The 18286-nt window shown below is 33.3% G+C and overlaps 2 protein-coding genes across 2 annotated transcripts; one reads left to right on the forward strand and one right to left on the reverse strand.

Moving 5' to 3' along the window:
• Positions 1 to 3209: 3209 nt before the first annotated feature.
• On the forward strand, positions 3210 to 4558 carry LOC140966002 (short-chain dehydrogenase reductase 2a). The gene is made up of 2 exons (XM_073426310.1): positions 3210 to 3420; positions 3531 to 4558. Exons 1-2 carry the CDS (start codon positions 3335 to 3337, stop codon positions 4342 to 4344), a joined length of 900 nt encoding a protein of 299 aa, XP_073282411.1. The 5' UTR covers positions 3210 to 3334; the 3' UTR covers positions 4345 to 4558.
• Positions 4559 to 16378: 11820 nt separating this feature from the next.
• LOC140966071 (pentatricopeptide repeat-containing protein At2g38420, mitochondrial) lies at positions 16379 to 18047 on the reverse strand. The gene has a single exon (XM_073426428.1). It carries the CDS (start codon positions 17997 to 17999, stop codon positions 16560 to 16562), a length of 1440 nt encoding a protein of 479 aa, XP_073282529.1. The 5' UTR covers positions 18000 to 18047; the 3' UTR covers positions 16379 to 16559.
• Between the last annotated feature and the right edge of the window lie 239 nt (positions 18048 to 18286).

The raw sequence follows: 18286 nt of genomic DNA on the forward strand, positions 1-18286 counted from the left end.
ATGAAAAAGTATTACTTTTTATGCTAAGAGTATTACTTTTTATTGTGAATATGGGTAGGGTTGACCCGTCTCACAGATTAAGATCTGCGAGACGGTCTCACATGAGACCTACTCATCGAAGAGTGGGATAGGAGCCCCTACCATCTCTAATTTTCATATTTTTAATTTCCAAATATATTCTCTTTTAAATTATAGTCTTTCAATAGTGAGTTCATTCTAAGCACTTTGTTTTTTTTTTTTTTAATATGATACAGGCATACTGTATTTTTCGATTATTTAATATAATTTGATTATTTTTACTGTCGTTATTATATTAAAAAAATAATATGCAATTTTTTATGTATCAATTTCATATATATTTATGTATTAATGTTTTTTGGCAAAAACTTGTGTGAGACAGTCTCACGGGTCGTATTTGTGAGACAGATCTCTTATTTGGGTCATCCATGAAAAATTATTATTTTTTATGCTAAGAGTATTATTTTTTATTGTAAATATGGGTAAGGTTGACCCGTCTCACAGATTAAGATCCGTGAGACGGTCTCACATGAGACTCACTCATGTTTTTTTTATCAATAGATATTTTTAAGTAATATTTGTTAGTTGAAATCTAATTAAAGATGTTTTGAATGTTTAGATATTTTTCACTTTTGTGAAACGGTCTCACGAATCTTTATCTGTGATATGGGTCAACTCTACTGATATTCACAATAAAAAATAATACTCTTAGCATAAAAGATCTGTCTCATAAATTACGATCCGTGAGATCACCTCACGCAAGTTTTTACATTTTCCACCGTTGATGTTTATCTATATTTTTCACATATGTTTATTCTACAAATTTTATTAGGACAATATTTTTTTATAATTAAATAAAATATTATTTTTCGCCTCCCCATAATAGTTTCTGGCTCCGACAAATAAAATAATGCAAGATCGGATTATATGTGCGAGATCTGGTCAAACATAAATAACTTTTGAATCTTCATATGATACGAATATGCATAAATATTTACAGCAGCTGACTTTGTTGACTTCTTCACTAGATGCCGTATAAACGATTGCTGTACCTCATCTACTATATATAAAATATAATATATATATATATATATATATATATATATATATATATATCACATAAGGACAAAACTGGAAGAAACAAAAACAGACCAAGACACTATTTTTGTCTCTATTATAGAGATTTTTAATAATAATAATAGATAAATCTAAGTGGTCTATTAATATAAGCGTATATGCATGAACAGTATGATATAGTATCGCAATTTTAGATTTTTAGACAATTTCGTGCCTCGGTGGCATGATGTAAACAAAAACTTATATACATTTTTGTAATTCGAATAGTACATGTTGCGTGTATATATATTAAAGATTTATATGGAACGAAAAGTGTGTAATTGTTTTTTTAATTTCGTTTTCTTCCAACTTCTAAAATAAACCTAAGTATGTAGATTATGAAAAGTTTTCATTTTCTTAAAGCACAAACGTTTGAGGTCCACCGCATCCGATGGTTCTAGAGTATGTCTCTTGTGAGACGGTCTCACGAATCTCTATCTGTGAGACAGGTTAATCCTACCGATATTCACAATAAAAAGTAATACTTTTAGCATAAAAAGTAATATTTTTTCATGGATGATCCAAATAAGATATCCGTCTCATAAAATACGACTCGTGAGATCGTCTCACATAAGTTTTTATCATGGTTCTAACTACACGGGGAGCAAAAACTTAATGTGGGTTTCGGAGAGGGTTACCTAGACAGAGGGAACTAGGATGACCAGAATGGCAACTTGGATTGGTTAATGAAAAGGAAACTATTCATATAAAATTAGTTTATCACAATTATTACCTAATAAATTACTTATGCATGTCTGGCATGTTTGATTTTTAAATACGAAAGATTTTCCAAATCTTGAACATTTTGCACATATAATGAAGTCAGCAAATCAATCACCGAATCATGATTAATATGCTTCTTTTGACGTAGTTTTAGTCCAATAGAACATGTCCATCTATCTAATCAAATAATTTGAGGCTAGCTTTATACACATCTTAGATAAACTAATTTAGTGTATAAAATAATTTTTATATACACACAAACTCATGTTAGACGATTTCACTGGTCAATTTTGTAAGATAGATATTCTATTTGGGTCACTCATGAAAAAATATTATTTTTTATATCAAAAATATTATTATTTTTAATTATAAATATAAGTAGAATTGAATTATCTAATAAATAAAGATATGTGAGATTGTTTCACAAAAGACCTACGCATATAAATATAATTAGACTAAGAATCGATGGAATTTATTAAGAGACACCGTCATATTAAAGTTGTTGATGGCATATCTTTTGATATATTGACTAGATTTCTCATATGTTTTAGTATAAATCACTCAAAAGTCATCTCCTAAAATCATTCTTGGATATAAATTAATACGATGACAGTTATCTATGCTAAGGTCTACTCTCTATCGAAACGGACCATTAGTCCCAAAGATATCCGAATAGAAATGTAAGAAGAGTGTTGTTCACAGACCCAAAGACTTTTTTGAGACGGGGAATCTGATTGCATGATCTAGGAATACATGAAATATATGCACACGAGAAAATTATATTTGTTGTCTCTTAACTTCTATGTTTTTCATTTTTTGTTACGTTGTCGGATAATTCATAATTTCAGTATATTAATTTGTATTTTTTTACAATTTTAATCATTTTTCATCAAAGTACAGGTGTAACAGTAAAAAATGATGATGTGATGTGTTAATATCACACGTTAACACTCTGATGAAAAATGACTAAAAACTAAAAATAATAATGCAAATTTGGATTAAAATCGTGAATTGACCGATAAAATAATAAAAAATGAAAAAACAAAAGTTAAGAAACCATAAATTTTTTTCATCACACGTTGCTTGTTGCATACAACAGAAAATATATATTCTAAAATGCAACTGAAAATATAAAATTCAAAATAAAGATTCGACAAGTGTAAACGCATGATTCCCGTAAAACTGGAGGATCGTGGATACCCTTCACGTGAATGGCATTGAACTATGCGTGTGCCGTGTAGGACTTTACCCATCGCTAAGGTGACAATCACCCCGTGTATAAAATATAAATATATATATATATAGTTTTGATATCCTGCACACCTACCGTACACACCTATGTGAGCACCGANTCCTATAAATTCATTCACTTCACTGCACATACAAGGGAACAGGCACTAGCTGTTAAGTTAATTTACATTCACTGCTAATTATAGAATAGAACCTTTCAATTTCCTCTCCCATTAATCCATCAACAATGCCCGTCCAAGTGTCTTCCGAGGTTACTTTTTCAGGGTTCCACGTCCCTGGAAAAGACAATGTCACTTCTCCCCCAATCAAAAGGTATAGATTCTGTACTAGTTTCTATTATTTTAAAATCATTAATGTTTTTTGATCTACCACTGGCAACTGTTTTGTGATTCATTTGTGTTAAAAAATGTTGGTATATTTAGGTTGGAGGGAAAAGTTGCGATTGTTACCGGCGGTGCTAGAGGTATCGGAGAAGCAACCGTGAAGCTATTCGCATTCCATGGCTCTAAAGTAGTCATCGCCGATGTTGACGACAGTCTCGGACATTCGCTCGCCAATTCGCTGTCTTCTCAGGTCAGCTACTTCCACTGCGACGTCACGTCGGAGAACGACATTGAAACCCTGATAGACTCGACGGTCTTAACTTACGGGAAGTTGGATATACTCTTCAACAACGCCGGTATACTCGGAAACCAGGCCAAGCACAAGAGCATCCTCGATTTCAATGGCGAAGAATTCGATCAGATCATGAGAGTCAACGTCAGGGGGGCAGCGCTGGGGATGAAGCACGCAGCCCGGGCGATGATCAGACGCGGTGGGGGCGGGTGCATCATCTCCACGTCGAGCGTGGCAGGAGTGATGGGCGGGCTGGGGCCTCATTCGTATACGGCATCGAAGCACGCGATCGTGGGGCTGACGAAGAATGCTGCTTGTGAACTGGGGCGGTATGGGATTCGGGTGAACTGCATCTCCCCGTTCGGCGTGGCGACAAGGATGCTGGTGAACGCGTGGAGGGGTGCTGACGAGGACTGCGACGCGTGCGCCAGCCAGGAGGAAATGGAGAATATGGAGGAGTTTGTGAGAGGACTGGCGAACCTGAAAGGAGAAACTTTAAGGGCGAAGGATATAGCGGAAGCGGCAGTGTATCTGGCGAGCGATGAATCCAGGTATATCAGTGGGCATAATCTTGTCGTGGATGGTGGGATTACCACTTCTAGGAACTGTGTTGGAATGTGACACTGCAATAATTTTTAATTCTTCTCTGTTTTTTTTCCCTTCTCCAAATTATTCTTGATAAAAAGTCAAACAATTGGTTTGATTCGATTTTTGTAATTTGGAGAAGATCGCATAGCAAATCGTACTTGATACAAACTCAAATAACTGGTTTGGTTCGATTTTTGTAATTTGGAATATTCTCAATGATAACATTATAATTTGTTTTTATTAAAAATAGAGTGATAGAGATTTTTGTTTTAATGTAAATTCGAACATATATGATACAAATTTTTGTTTTAACGTAGAATTTATGCACAGAAAACTAAAAAAAATTCGCTCCTTAGCTAGTGGATGGATGTCAAAGTTGAAGGATTACGAATGTCGATCTGTTGATTAATAGAGGTGTATCATTATCAATCACTCACGTCCATTATATTGGGATTAAGTTCAAAGAGTGATTTGTGTCACTAAATGCAGACGCTTTGTTTTGTAATCAAGATGAGAATATAAATATAAAACAAGATTATATAATTGTACGCACGATTGTTTCGATTTGTAATCGAGCTTAGTAATTCCAGGAAGTGGTGCATACTTCAAAGTTCGGTGTAGAACAAATATTACATAATTTTTTCTTCTTGTATCAGTTCATAATTTTCAACATATTTATTTCTGATATCGTTTCCCCGAGGAATATTTGATATTTCCTTCAAATGGAATATCCAAACACCATATGTACACTTTCTTTTGAAGTTCGAGTTTACATGTGTCTTTCTTACGATATCTTTAAAGGTTTTAAGATTTGTATATTTACTGGAAACATTTTTATATTTTTTTTCAGACAACATTTCGATTATCACGCCCATGTTTCTTCAGTCGTTAGAATGAAATTTTATTTATTTGAAAGTTTGAAATATAACTTAAGTTGAATATAGTGTGATGCATAATCTACCAATATTATGGGTTTGGAAATTAATTTAATCTCTCCAGAGAAAGATAGGACTAGATCCAATTATGACTAGCCCAAACTGAATAAAGCTCGTAGGAAGTCTCGTAAAACAAGCCCATTATACAATGTAGATTCTCAAAACTGTCATCCAAAAAAAAAAAAAGATTCTCACTAATTGGAAAAATATCATATTCAAATGTATTTTAAATAGTCATTATAATAACAACAAACATCATGAAAACATGGGATTTGGAGGAATTTGAAATTGGAGATATCGGTTTAAGTTATTGAAATAACAGAATTGGTTTGACTAGATGAAACTTTACGAAATTGAATAGATTTTATGGGATTTGAGTTATGTAAAACAAGACAACAATACTTTTACGATAACTTTTCTATCATTTTTATTTGGTTCTTTTTCGGTTTTGTCCGTTTTGACTATAGAGCACTTTTTGGTTTTATAAGTGTTTCATTAACGTGGCTTGTCCTCACACTTATAGGCGATCTCTTTTTAAGTGTATCCTACCATACTCTTCTTTTTACGAGCTAAGAAACCATTAAAAGTCTAATATTTAACCTCATTACATTGGTAGTATCAATACTCAAGTTGTCCTAGGAATGAGTAGTGAAGAATTCCTGAATATTGGTTCAAGTTTTCTTAATTTAGTTGTTTCGTTGAACCAAGATATTTGGATTTCCATTAAACTTCTTGAGGCCAGCACCTTCTGACCTATACTTCTTTTGAGCATCTCTCATAGTTCCTTCGCAGTTTTGATTTGAAAATACATATCGTAGAGTGCATTGTCCAATCTATTCAAAATATAGTTCATGCATAAAAAACTACTTTAGTACCATGCATCAAGTGCAACCCTTTTTTGTGTATCAACATCGACTTCAAAAAAGGTATGAAGATCTCCTTTCAAAAATTTATCCAGACTTAGTGTCGTAAGATAGAACGACATATTCTGTTGTCATCCTTTAAAGTTAGCGCCACTTAACATTTCTGATCTCTCTTTTTGTGATTGGAACAGTAGTTGTTGTAGTAGATGAAGAGAACATTTTTCGAGTTTCAAGATAAAAAAAATTATTCTTAAGATTGTTTTTCAGTGATACCTTGAAATATTCTTTGATGGCAAATGAATCATGCAGCAAGATTGATGAGTTGAGGCAAATGTTTGACATTCTCTCCTTAAGAATAATTTTTCGCCATATGAGTGTTTCAATTTATGAAAATTCTTTCTCAAGATATAATAACTCCTTACAATAACAACATTGTAAATTATAAGAACAATAACTAGAAAAATGGAGTGTTTTCAAAACAAAAAAGTAGAGGGAAAGACAAAATGAATGCAATGTATGTAAAAAATATGATCAAAAGTGTTTTTTTTTTGTCTTTGATAATGCATTATAGATCTTAATCATTAGGCACATGTTGTTTAATCTAAAATTCGTCTTTTCATCCAAAAATTTGATGAAAAACGTCAAAGAACACCATTTGGATGCAAGATATCATGAAAACTCATAACTTTCCGTCAATCAATGTCGTCTGACGCCTAAGTGCATTCCTCACGACCCTAGAAATTCCAGGACTTTCCAGGGCACTGAGGCAGGCGCTAAGGCACTTTACCCATGGCATTGGAATTATCCAGGGCATTGGAGAGGTGTCTAAGCGTGTCCACTGCACAACAGGAGGTGCCAAAGGCGCCTCTTGCTTGGATTGTTCCAGGCTGTACTTTGGGGACCTGAGGCGCCCATCTTAGGCAGCTCCTCTAACGTCGGAACATTCTTTTGAGTTTTTTTTCTTCTTAATTTCGATTTATTAAAACTTAAAATATACCAACAATATCTTCATATTTAAATTGACCAACATACATTTTCATGATGATTAATTAAAAATTCATTTTCTTAGACACTAATTTGAGGATGTGCGGCTGGATCACATCTTTTTCAGAGAGAGCTAATTGCTTGTTGGGTATTTTGGTTGATTCTGGATTAGACTTTTATGATTTAGTCATTAATTAAATCTTAATTAGACATCTGGAAAAGATCGTTGGCATTATTGATGAAAGCCACTTTCTTGATATTAACGAGAATTTAATCATCAGTACTGAAGCATGGTGCATTAATTATTCAATAATTTTTACAACAGAGTGTGAAAAACAAAAATAGTAAGGTAGAAAAACATATATTATTGTAATATTATTGGATCACCATGACGATTTTAATTATCAGCAAAAGTGGAATACAGCGCAAAAAGAGTTTTTCCACTACACATATCAATTAACATATGCTTAAAATAGTGAGCTTTAATGCATATTATCATACACACACACACACACATATATAATGGTTATTAATCAGAGTTGAAATAATTAATTCAATTACATTAAAATTGAAAGTAAGGGAATTATAAAATTAAAGAAGGAGAAAACCCAAATAGTTTTCAAAAATCCTCAAGTCCAAAATTGTGCACACCTTAAAAGCCTATATCCATCTTGGAAAAACCTATAAACAACAATATCATTTCATTTAATTTCAAGGTATATTCTTATTTTTTTTATTCTAAAAGTTCTCTAGTTATATTATTTGAAGTGATCGCTGACTTGAGCGTATGAGAATTTTCGTCTGATGTCTCCCGATACCTCTAACGTTGTTTATGACACGAATAACAACCCCATGGTTTTCTTATTGAAGGACAAAAGGTTCATATGTCCACTCGAATTGACTCGATCATCAACCTGGATATCAAGAGGTTCTTGGACGGACAACATAATATCAATATGAGTCATGTCCGTCGATCGGAGAATGTTGTTGGACATAACCTTGCTTCTTTTGCTATTTCTTTTCAATCACCTTTTGTTTGGGGTCATCAGAATTTTCTTTTTTGGTTGGTAGACTTTGTAATGAACGATGTTACTATTTCATAATAAAGTTACGAGTTTTATGATTCTCCAATAATGTGTATTGTCTGTTCTTTATTTTTATGACAGCTCATTTACTTTACCAATATAAGATCTTAATTAAGCACATTTATTCGCCCCTATTAAATTAAGTTTATATGCATTATGGATATAATTGGTTATAATACCTCTATTAATTAATACCTACATTTTAAACCCTTTTTTCCCTCACGGATATTGATTATTAATTAAGAGAAGAAAGAATCTTTCACTTTTTATTAGACTAATGATTGATGATGTGCATTTTGAGTAATTAGGATGTTAAAAGAATAAAACAATAATATGAAAATCAAAATAAATAATTTTCATGATGTAAGTCAGTCTAAATTGGATTTCAAGCATCTAAAACTAAAATTGGGTTTTAATGCAATTATTTGAATTTTTCCATAAGTTAATACTTTTTTCACCGTAGTATTGACATAAAAGACTAATACAAAAAAGCCAAATTATGAATAAACTTACAAAAGAATACAAGCTATTGCATTAAACCCTAATTTAAGTAATTTTGTTTCTTTCCCCAAAATAATGAGGAAAAAATGTGTTTGTAAGCATATCATTGAAATATTTAGTCTTTTTAAATAGCTTAAAAAAAAACTTATTTGAAGTGTTTCTGTCCACACTTTCAAAATAAAAAGTAGGTTGTACGTTTCACCCAAAATAATATTTGAATATGCTTTTAAAACCGCAACCGGGTTTCTAGCACATTGTTTTTCTAAATAGATTTTTACCATTTTTTATTGACAAATATAGAGTCCAACTAGAGTCCAACTAAAAACAAAAATTTGTGTGAGACGGTCTCACAGATCGTATTTTGTGAGACAGATCTTTTATTTGAGTCATCAATGAAAATGTATTACTTTTTATGCTAAGAGTATTTCTTTTTATTGTGAATATTCGTGAGATCGTTTCACAAAAAACATACTCTTAATTAAATACAAAATGTATGGTGTTGGCCATGCATTAATAATTGCTTTTTTATGGCCAGAATGCGATCGACATGTTATGTTTGAACTGTTGTATGTACGATTTAAAAAATTGAAATTACAATTAACGGTAGTTTTTAATAAAAACAATCCGACAATCGTTTGATATCACGTCAACTCATCAAGTTTGACCAAATCTTTGAAATAAGGTCGAATTTTTTTTACTTACATCCCATCAATTAATAATCCCCCCACTAATATTTGTCTTCTTTAATTTATTAAATCTTTCTTGTGACTAATTGGGGCCATGTTTGCCATTATTCTGCGATGTAATTTGAATCTATGCTTGTCTAATAAATAATCTACTTTATTCCTTAATACGCGTTGGTAACACCTCATGAATCACTAATTTCATTGGTCTTATTCTTAAAACAATCACGTGATGTCAACTACCTTAAAGTTACACATTTCTGTTATGGAATTAAATCATTAATTCTTTTTAAAAGTAGTATATGGAAGCAGTATTTACATATATTTAAAATATATTTTTCTTGTATGTTAAAACTTTTATTTTTTAATTTGATTAAATATATTTATTACGAATGAGTCATGAACTCGAAACATCGTCTCAAACTTTTTCAAAACGTCGTCGATCAGGTTACTCGAATTTTCTTTAAACCAAAGAGGAGAAAAAGTGAATTATAAATTCAACTTGGTGTCAGTTTCTTATATATTTGGGACCTCATGATCAATACTATGATCAAGATTATTGACTGCAATTAAGATATAGTTAACTATGTCAATGCTATTCGTACGTAAGTGGGCATTAACCTTGTTAAGATAGTGAGTGATTTTGGTGAAGTGAAAAGTGAAAGACCTAATTATTCACAAGCATATATAAAAAGGTGTATTTCTACTGTTTATGCAAAAACCCACCTCAGAATTTTTATATTCCATTAACCTTATATATTATTAAAAAAAAACTATATTAGAAATCAAATATTACACAATTCTGGTCAAATTTGTGCAACTTATACTAAATTAAAGTTCAATGAATCGTAAGATTTGGATTCTTTCTGGGTTTTCAATAAAAATCCCATGTGAAAGTTGAAAATAAGTGAGAATCCGTGGTCCTTCATATAATGACACTTAAATTTTGATGCTGATTAAAGTCAACCTATGGATTCGAAATATAAGTGCATTAGAAATTGTGTTCATTGCAATAAGGATAACATCGAATAAACTAATTGATAGGTGGAAGGATTGAAACCATAGATGGAAAATTATGCATATTATAAATAAATAAATAATAAATAAAAATGAATTCGTGGGTGGCAAGTATTTATTATTATTATTATTATTATTATTTAAATGCTGTTTGAAAACAAGAGGATTTTAAACTTCTCAATATTTTTAAATGAATTTTGAAATATAAAATATTTCAGAATTTAGGGATTTTGCAGGACTGATGTACCCCACTTTGATTAATAATGATGATCACTGATCCAAAAAGGGTCGGGAGTCGAGATCTCTTTCTTCCCCACATATTTCAGGAGACCCCGCTCATAATAAATAGAGACATGAGAAGCATCTATGACTACAAAATAACTAAATAATTAATTAATTAATTAAGACAATTTATTTATTTTTATTCAATCTAACACACACAACGACAAATATTGTAGAAGATTTATTTTGTTGTAGCAATTTGGCTTCAGACAGCAACCTTAATTTCAAAATTTGGGAGATCTTGTTATGTCCATTCATGATAGACCCAAAGATAATTGTATATGCTAAGAGTGTAAATGAATCGAATTGAGTAAAATATTATAAAAACTTAAAGTTCGAATTCGACTGGAATTAAGTGTATTTGAGTTGAAGCTTGTTTCAAAAATTTTAAATTTTTTTGGATTTCAACTCGGAATGAAGTTCAAGTTCGTGTTTGGTTCGAAATGTTCGAACCTATTCGCGAGCTATTCGAACTATTTATCCGATATTAAGATTCGAAAGCTCGAAGCATACGTAAGACTCAAAATCTATATAAATTTAATATATAATATTAATAAAATATTAAGGCTTATGAACTATCGAACAAAATAATTTAAGCTCCAGTTCGACTCACAAAAAGTTCGAACATGCTGTAGTTCGATAAGTTCAAATATGGATCAAATATTTATCGATCGGCCTAGTCGAAAAACTCATGAACCAGATTGATTCGTTTATGGCACTAGCGTGTGCCAACCTTCCTAACATAGGGATATTCTCTACGCCACAACAACCAGTACTGTCTTTCTCAGATCAAGACTAGCCACCCAACCTCAAATTTTTGTTTCATCATGAATCCCCAATACCAACTATGGTCCATCATCAAGCCGTCAAGATTCCCAAACAATGAAACCCGGCCAAGTCTGTCGCCACAATAGGGATCATTTCTCGATTCTGATTACGACCTTGTGATCGTACAAGATCACACGATCTAATTTTGCTACAAAATTTAATCATTAGATGGTTTAGAAAAGGAAAAATCAAACCTGATCGTGCAAGTAACTTTGACTTTTTTTACACTTTTATTCATTTTTTCGTTAGAATATTAGTACAACTAAATATTGTTAACACAACTCTTACTGATATACCCAATGTCATGTCAATACCTCGCCGAGCATCAAAATTCGATATAGAGTAATTTACAAGTAAATTTACTATCTTTCCAAGAATTAAATAGAGAAGTTCTTTATCGCTATCGACCCGTTGGTTGAAATGTTACCTGCGTGTATGTGTGTGTGTGTGTGTGTGTGTGTGTGTGTGTGTGTGTGTNTTGTATAGCGTCTGTGAGTGGTCCAATGTTTTGTAATGGAAAACTTTGTGTGGTTAGCAATATTAATCTACGTCCCACTAGGACTCGTTTTAACTTTATATTTTTCAATTTCTCGTGTGCACTCTTGAGGTTTCCGCTGCCTTTTCCTACAGCTAGTAGTTCTTGTGATTCTTGCAAGAAAATACTTATTAATCATAAATCAATCTTGACTTAGCTTTCACTTTATGCTACTGTTTTTGATCATTTGAATTTTGGTAGAAAATATCTTATATGTTAAGCATATGCTCTAAATATTTAATAAAATTGACTGATTGACCATTGTATAGAATATTATCGTGTGCCAATCTTGTCATTATAAATAGTGGAGAAGAGAAGGTGGACTAGTGGACTACTCATATTTTCCAGCCATAACATCAACACTCAGCTCCAAAAACATAGAAAAAGAAGCCCAAAAACTGATCAAAATCTTGTCTGGAATCCCTTCTACGTGTGCAGATTAAGCATAAACAAGATGTCTCCAGCTCGAGAAGGTGAGTTGAGCACGATGGAGAAGCAGGGCACGTGCATTACTTACTCATTTAGATTCATTCAACGGAGTTAGTTCTTCATGTGCCCTTTTTCCCCACCATGACCACTCGATCTTACAACTCTACGAAACCGAAAATAACCCGTTTTCGCATTGCCGGAACCAGAAATGTTGCGGGGGATACAATTTCTCAAGTACCATTTCCAGGTAAATTAGCATCATTGAAAATGGCAAGGTTTCATGTGGTTAGATATACCAGTCATGGGCAATATAATCTTGCTCTGTGTCATTTTCTAGAAAATCTTTCAATAATTTGCCAGAAACCTTTTCAAATTATAAGACGAGAACGACATCCAAGGTCGTCCTATAATTCATTCCGGCATATGTTCGTCATGTGGCGTTTAGACCCGAATGATTAACCAGGATTCGATCTTTTTAATGATGAAACTGATTGCCAAAAATGAAGATAAATATGAATCTAGCGGTGTGTAATATTTTCATATTTGAAGCTGAAACTAAAGGGTATTATTATATCCAGGTAGATCTAGTACAGTGCATTTCAACTTTAATTCGACCACACAATGGAGGTATTTAATTTGTCTTCAAATAATTGACAAAGTACACTGTTCCATACGCACGATCATTAATTCTTGTAATCTCTCCTGGATATCTGCACTTTATTTAATTAACTAATCCGGCCTTAATTTAATGCACGAACTACTTCTTGTGATTAATTAATTTTTTTAATACTGCATGTAAAAATCTGCTTAGTTATTATACTTGAATTTTTTTTTTAAAAAAATTATTATTAGTGTTAAATTATTTTTCAAGTAGATGGATAGGACTATGACATTGGGGCCTGCCTCCATCTCCATTTATTGCCAATGGTTTGGAGTTTTGGTCTGTCTCAATCTCATTGAATATCTAAGAAAATATAGATTGTCGGTGTTAAAATAATTAAGCTTCTTTGTATTTTATAATTCTGCATTATATTATATATCAATATGCTTATGCAAACAGCTTGTAAATAAATATTAACTATTATTTTGGCCATTAGTGAATGGTGGATATTAGAATTAGAATGAACCAAATATTTACATATATAATATGAATGAATCAAATATTTGGAGGAGCTTTAAAAATGGGTCCGGCATGCATAGAATATATTGGTGATATTGGTGCCTATAATTAGTGCTTTGCAGTCTCATCTCCCACCGGATGTTAAGCCACAAAAGATGGGAATGTTTTTTGAAAAAAATGAATAGCACACATGAAATTAATATTCATGTATTCATGTCACTTACATTTTATGCATTCTTAGTCATGCAATTTAGATTTGTTCAGTGGTGTAATAAGGCATAATTATCGGTTACAAATAAAGAAAATTATTTGAAAGAAAGATAAAAACATAAATTGAACAAAAACCACCATACTTTAGTTCGATTTGGTTTTGGTTTGTGAATCAGTTTAGTTTGGCTTCAGCTTAAAAAATTTGTTCGTCATCAAAACAGAGCGAATCGACTCATGCACACCCCTATGTTTGTTTCATTAGTTTTTAGTTTCAATGATCATGCTACCCTTAAGTAATGATAAAACCACTCTTACGGAAGTTTTGAATCTAGGAAATATTTTAAAGAAATTTCCAAAAAAAGCTCAGTTGAAACATTCCAATATTTGCTGTGCTCGAAAGTGGAAGTCCATTCACTTGTGCATATGCAACTGACCTAGTATCCTGCTGATGCACGACTGACGAACGGGTTTGCCCGTATTGAGCCTGCTGGCACTCATTCACAGGCACCATTTCTTGGGTTTTAACTTTTATCCCTTTCCACTGTTGACCTTTTCACGTGAGTCCCTGGCGTCTTTCGATAGGGACAAATGAAATTTTGTAGACTTTTAAATGTTTATCACTATGGGATCATTGTTAGCGAAAATGCTAATAACTCGAAATAAGTGTATTGTTTACGGTGTCAACATCGTATAAGGAAAAACCAAACCAAACCAAGGCGCGTAGTAAGTACAGTTTCCTTAAAACAGATTCGTCTTATCTAGTATGTGCTTCGAGTTTTCAACCAGATATCTGTTTCTCAGGATACAACGGGTAGACCCGTACGCTGGCGAACGAAATAGTACCTGAACTTTATCAGTGGAAAATGCAGGAGCATAGTGTAGGAACATGGGAGCAAGTGGATTTTTCGGTGTGTATTCTGGCCTTGTCACATCCCCTATTTATACATGCATATAGCGAAAGGTGGCATAGACTAGGGCTAGGCGATTTTTGTCTTGATCAGTCCAACATTCGACGCACCTAGGTCGCGTTCGTACGCTTGCACACAAGTCAGTCAAGCCTTTTCCAGTTTAAATCAGGCCCATGAATTACACCCTGCGCCGGCGTACGTGAGAGAGCCTTTTGATCAATCATTCTTACACTTCTATAAAGTATAACACAATATAAGCTCATCCATATAACATTATTTTTTCCGATGAGGGACAAACGTCCCACCATCCTTCGATTTCCATTCACACAGAAAGCTCACCAACAACCATAAGAAAGACAAAAAGTTCTGGGAAATGTTTGGGAACCATTGAGACAGGTGATCATGCTAAATGTCCCAAAATTTTGACACCTTGTCTGTCTGAGAATCACCCAAACTGGAATTCCTTGGCATGTATTATACTCATGTAAGAGTTTGATTTCAGATATTTTAATTGAGCTTGTCATTGTGTCTTGTCCATAACCTCGACTTCATTAGTGTGAGCCACACAGGGAACTCGAAACGGTTAGTCGTTCTGATAGAAACTAAACTGGTTGTTTTCGACTCACGGGACCCCTTCTTCTCTCAATATGTTTTCTTTTGGACCTATACTTTCTATAGAATCAATTTCATTTGTAATATTGGTCACACAATTTTGCATGTATTATATATCGATAAATAGAAAGTTGCTGTTTATCCATTTTGGAAATCACATCTCCTCGACGTCCTGCTAGCACCAATGTTAGGATTAGTACCTTTCTGCTACCCTTCCTCCACGCACTACCCCTTGACAGCTTATTCTGCTGTAGTTGATCATCAGTTTCGATAAAGGAATTTTACTGTTTTAACCTTAACAAGGTCACGGCGCCTCTAGATATAATGAACTGGAAGAAAAACCGGTCCATCCAGAATCTTTTTAGCAGAAATTGGGATGATAGACATTCAAAGAGTCAAACGTGTACATTTCTATCCTTTAATGTGGATGAGGCTCTTGGAAAAGAATAACCAAAATAATTTATACCCGAGAAACATGTTGGAACTGTGAGTGTGACTGGTTCAAATTATTAATTATGATAAGAAATTTTATTTCATATTCTGTCAAATCTTGTCTGGTGGCAACTCAAACATGCAGTGCTCGGATAATCCAAAGTAAACTTATCTGCTGAATTAAGTTGCTAGCAAAGTCGAAGATGAGTACCCGAAAACAATTATTTTAAGCAAGGTTTGTTCTGTGGGAATCAAGATAATGTATTTTTTACTCGAAGGGACCCCTGATTTTTGTTTTTCCAAACAAATAGTTCTTAAGCAATTAGGATGACATATCTAGCATCAAGCTAAAGCATGGAAGAGTGTAATTCCAGAGTTAAAAGGAATCATCAACATTAAACAAACCGATAACCGAGCCGATTTGTGAAAAAAATTCGAACAAAGAAGGGCAAAGAGATAATTGGCAATTTGCCACAATGCGTATGTTCAGATTCTTCTGCCACGGCATTCTTAAGGTCCAAACCACCGCCAAAAGTGAAATTGCCAATAAAACAGAAAAGGATATTATCACATCTTGGAGACAAGTATATCTTCTACGAATGTATAACGTCTTTGTAAGAAGGAATCAACAAAAATATACATGTTAGCATTTGAAAGGTTTCCAATACATTATTCTTTTAGTTACACTTAACGACTGGCAATCCGCATTTCAGCTCCAAAATTTAAGAAATGCGTAAGGGGAGCTTTCGGATATGAACTTTGATTCCGAGATACCACAAATTTTCCAGCCAAAATCCGAATCACTAATGCCTGGGATTCTAGGATCAACATCCCTTAAAACCGACTGCATTTAGAAGTTCTGTGGCATTAAAAAACAATCCCATTTTGATCAACCGACATATAATTCTATCCAATGAAGCTGGTGGAAGAACATAGTTATCATCCAACATTTCGTTTAACAAACAACAAGCTTCAGTCATATCAGCATTTCTAATCAAACCGTGGATCATAATCTCGTAAGATTCTGAATCAAGATTGACCCCTTTCTTTCTCATTCCTTTCATCATCTCCCTCACTCTGTCCAGGTCCCCGGCTTCGCATAATGCCTTCAAGACTGTAATATATGTACTCAACTTCGGTGCACATCCCAACTCCCCCATTGAACCCAACATTTTAATTCCATCCTCTATCTTATTTTGCATACATAAACAATTGATGAACAGATTGTAAGTATGGATATCAGGTATCAACCCTTTTAGAAGCAATTCATCAAACACTTTATCCACCCTCAAGAAGTCCCTTTCAACGATCAATCCATAGAGTATCAAGTTGTAACACATGATATCAGGACGGATTCTGTTCGTTTTCATCTGTTTCAACACTCCCAAAGCATCAATACCCTTACCCCTTCTCACCAAAACCCTGATCAAATTAGAAAAATCAACCATTCTTAGTTCAAACCCTAACATTTTCAAATCCTCCAAAAACCCCAAAACTTCACAAATGTCATTATCCATTTGCTCACACATTGTTGCAAGCATCAAAGAACAAATTTTTTTATCTGCAATAAATCCGTCGTCCACCATATATTTCGACAGCTCGAGAGCCTGACTAACACTCCCTATTTTGCAAAGGGCTCTTATCAGAATCCTATAACTAGATTCCTCAATTCTAATATTCATAGCCTGAGTCTTTAACAAGATTTGAGGGACAATCTCAAGTCCCCTTTTTTCCCTACAAATAACCGATAGCAGAGCATTCAACGCCTCCACAGAAGGTTCACATCTAAATTTTGGTATCCTAAAGAAAAGCTCCACAGCCTCAGTCAACATGTTATTCTCACCATAAAACTCGATCAAATCAATAATTACGCATTCGGGTGTTTCAAAGCTCGCAACTTTCTCAATGTGATCAAGAATTTGTGGGATTTGGTGACCAAACAAGCGGTGCTTTTGAGTCAAGAACTTGAACAGAAATCGGTAAGCTTTGGGAGAAGGTTCAATTTGGTAAGTGGAGAAGGACTGAACGAGGGAAAAAAGAATACGGGTTTCGCCATTTTTGATAGATTCTTTGAAGGACCGCATGGCTAATTGATGCGAAAAACTTTGGAGCCACTGTTGTTTGAATGGTTGAAGAGGACATTTTCTTCTCTTCCTCAAATAGTAGTTGCGCACAGACGAAGGCTTGCTCGAAGAAGATGAAAACGATGATGTTGATATGAACAACATAGAGACTCGCCTGCATTGCGCAGCATCCCTCCACATTTGCTCCGCTGACAAAAGAGCACATCGAATGTTCGGTGAATGGTTTTGCCATGAATGATAAAAGTCATAATTATTATATAATTAATATCATTTTTAACATTTTTATAGTTAAATCATTTAAAAAAAATTCTTATTACCTATGTTTAACAAAATAATTATAATAATGAATATATACTTTTAAAAAAATAGAATAAATTGATCATTGAAATATCATTATAAAAATATAATTAATTCAATAAAAAAAAACATTACTAAAATATCATCCTTCGATACATACCTGACTAAAA

Source organism: Primulina huaijiensis, chromosome 1 (assembly GCF_012295235.1).
Source record: "Primulina huaijiensis isolate GDHJ02 chromosome 1, ASM1229523v2, whole genome shotgun sequence".
NCBI lineage: Eukaryota > Viridiplantae > Streptophyta > Magnoliopsida > Lamiales > Gesneriaceae > Primulina > Primulina huaijiensis.

Bases quoted from the DNA above. Each gene is read 5' to 3' on its own strand.
- LOC140966002 (XM_073426310.1), top strand. From the start codon at position 3,335: ATGCCCGTCCAAGTGTCTTCCGAGGTTACTTTTTCAGGGTTCCACGTC. The intron at 3,421-3,530 runs GTATAGATTCTG...TGGTATATTTAG, and splicing joins ACTTCTCCCCCAATCAAAAG to GTTGGAGGGAAAAGTTGCGA.
- LOC140966071 (XM_073426428.1), bottom strand. From the start codon at position 17,999: ATGTGGAGGGATGCTGCGCAATGCAGGCGAGTCTCTATGTTGTTCATA.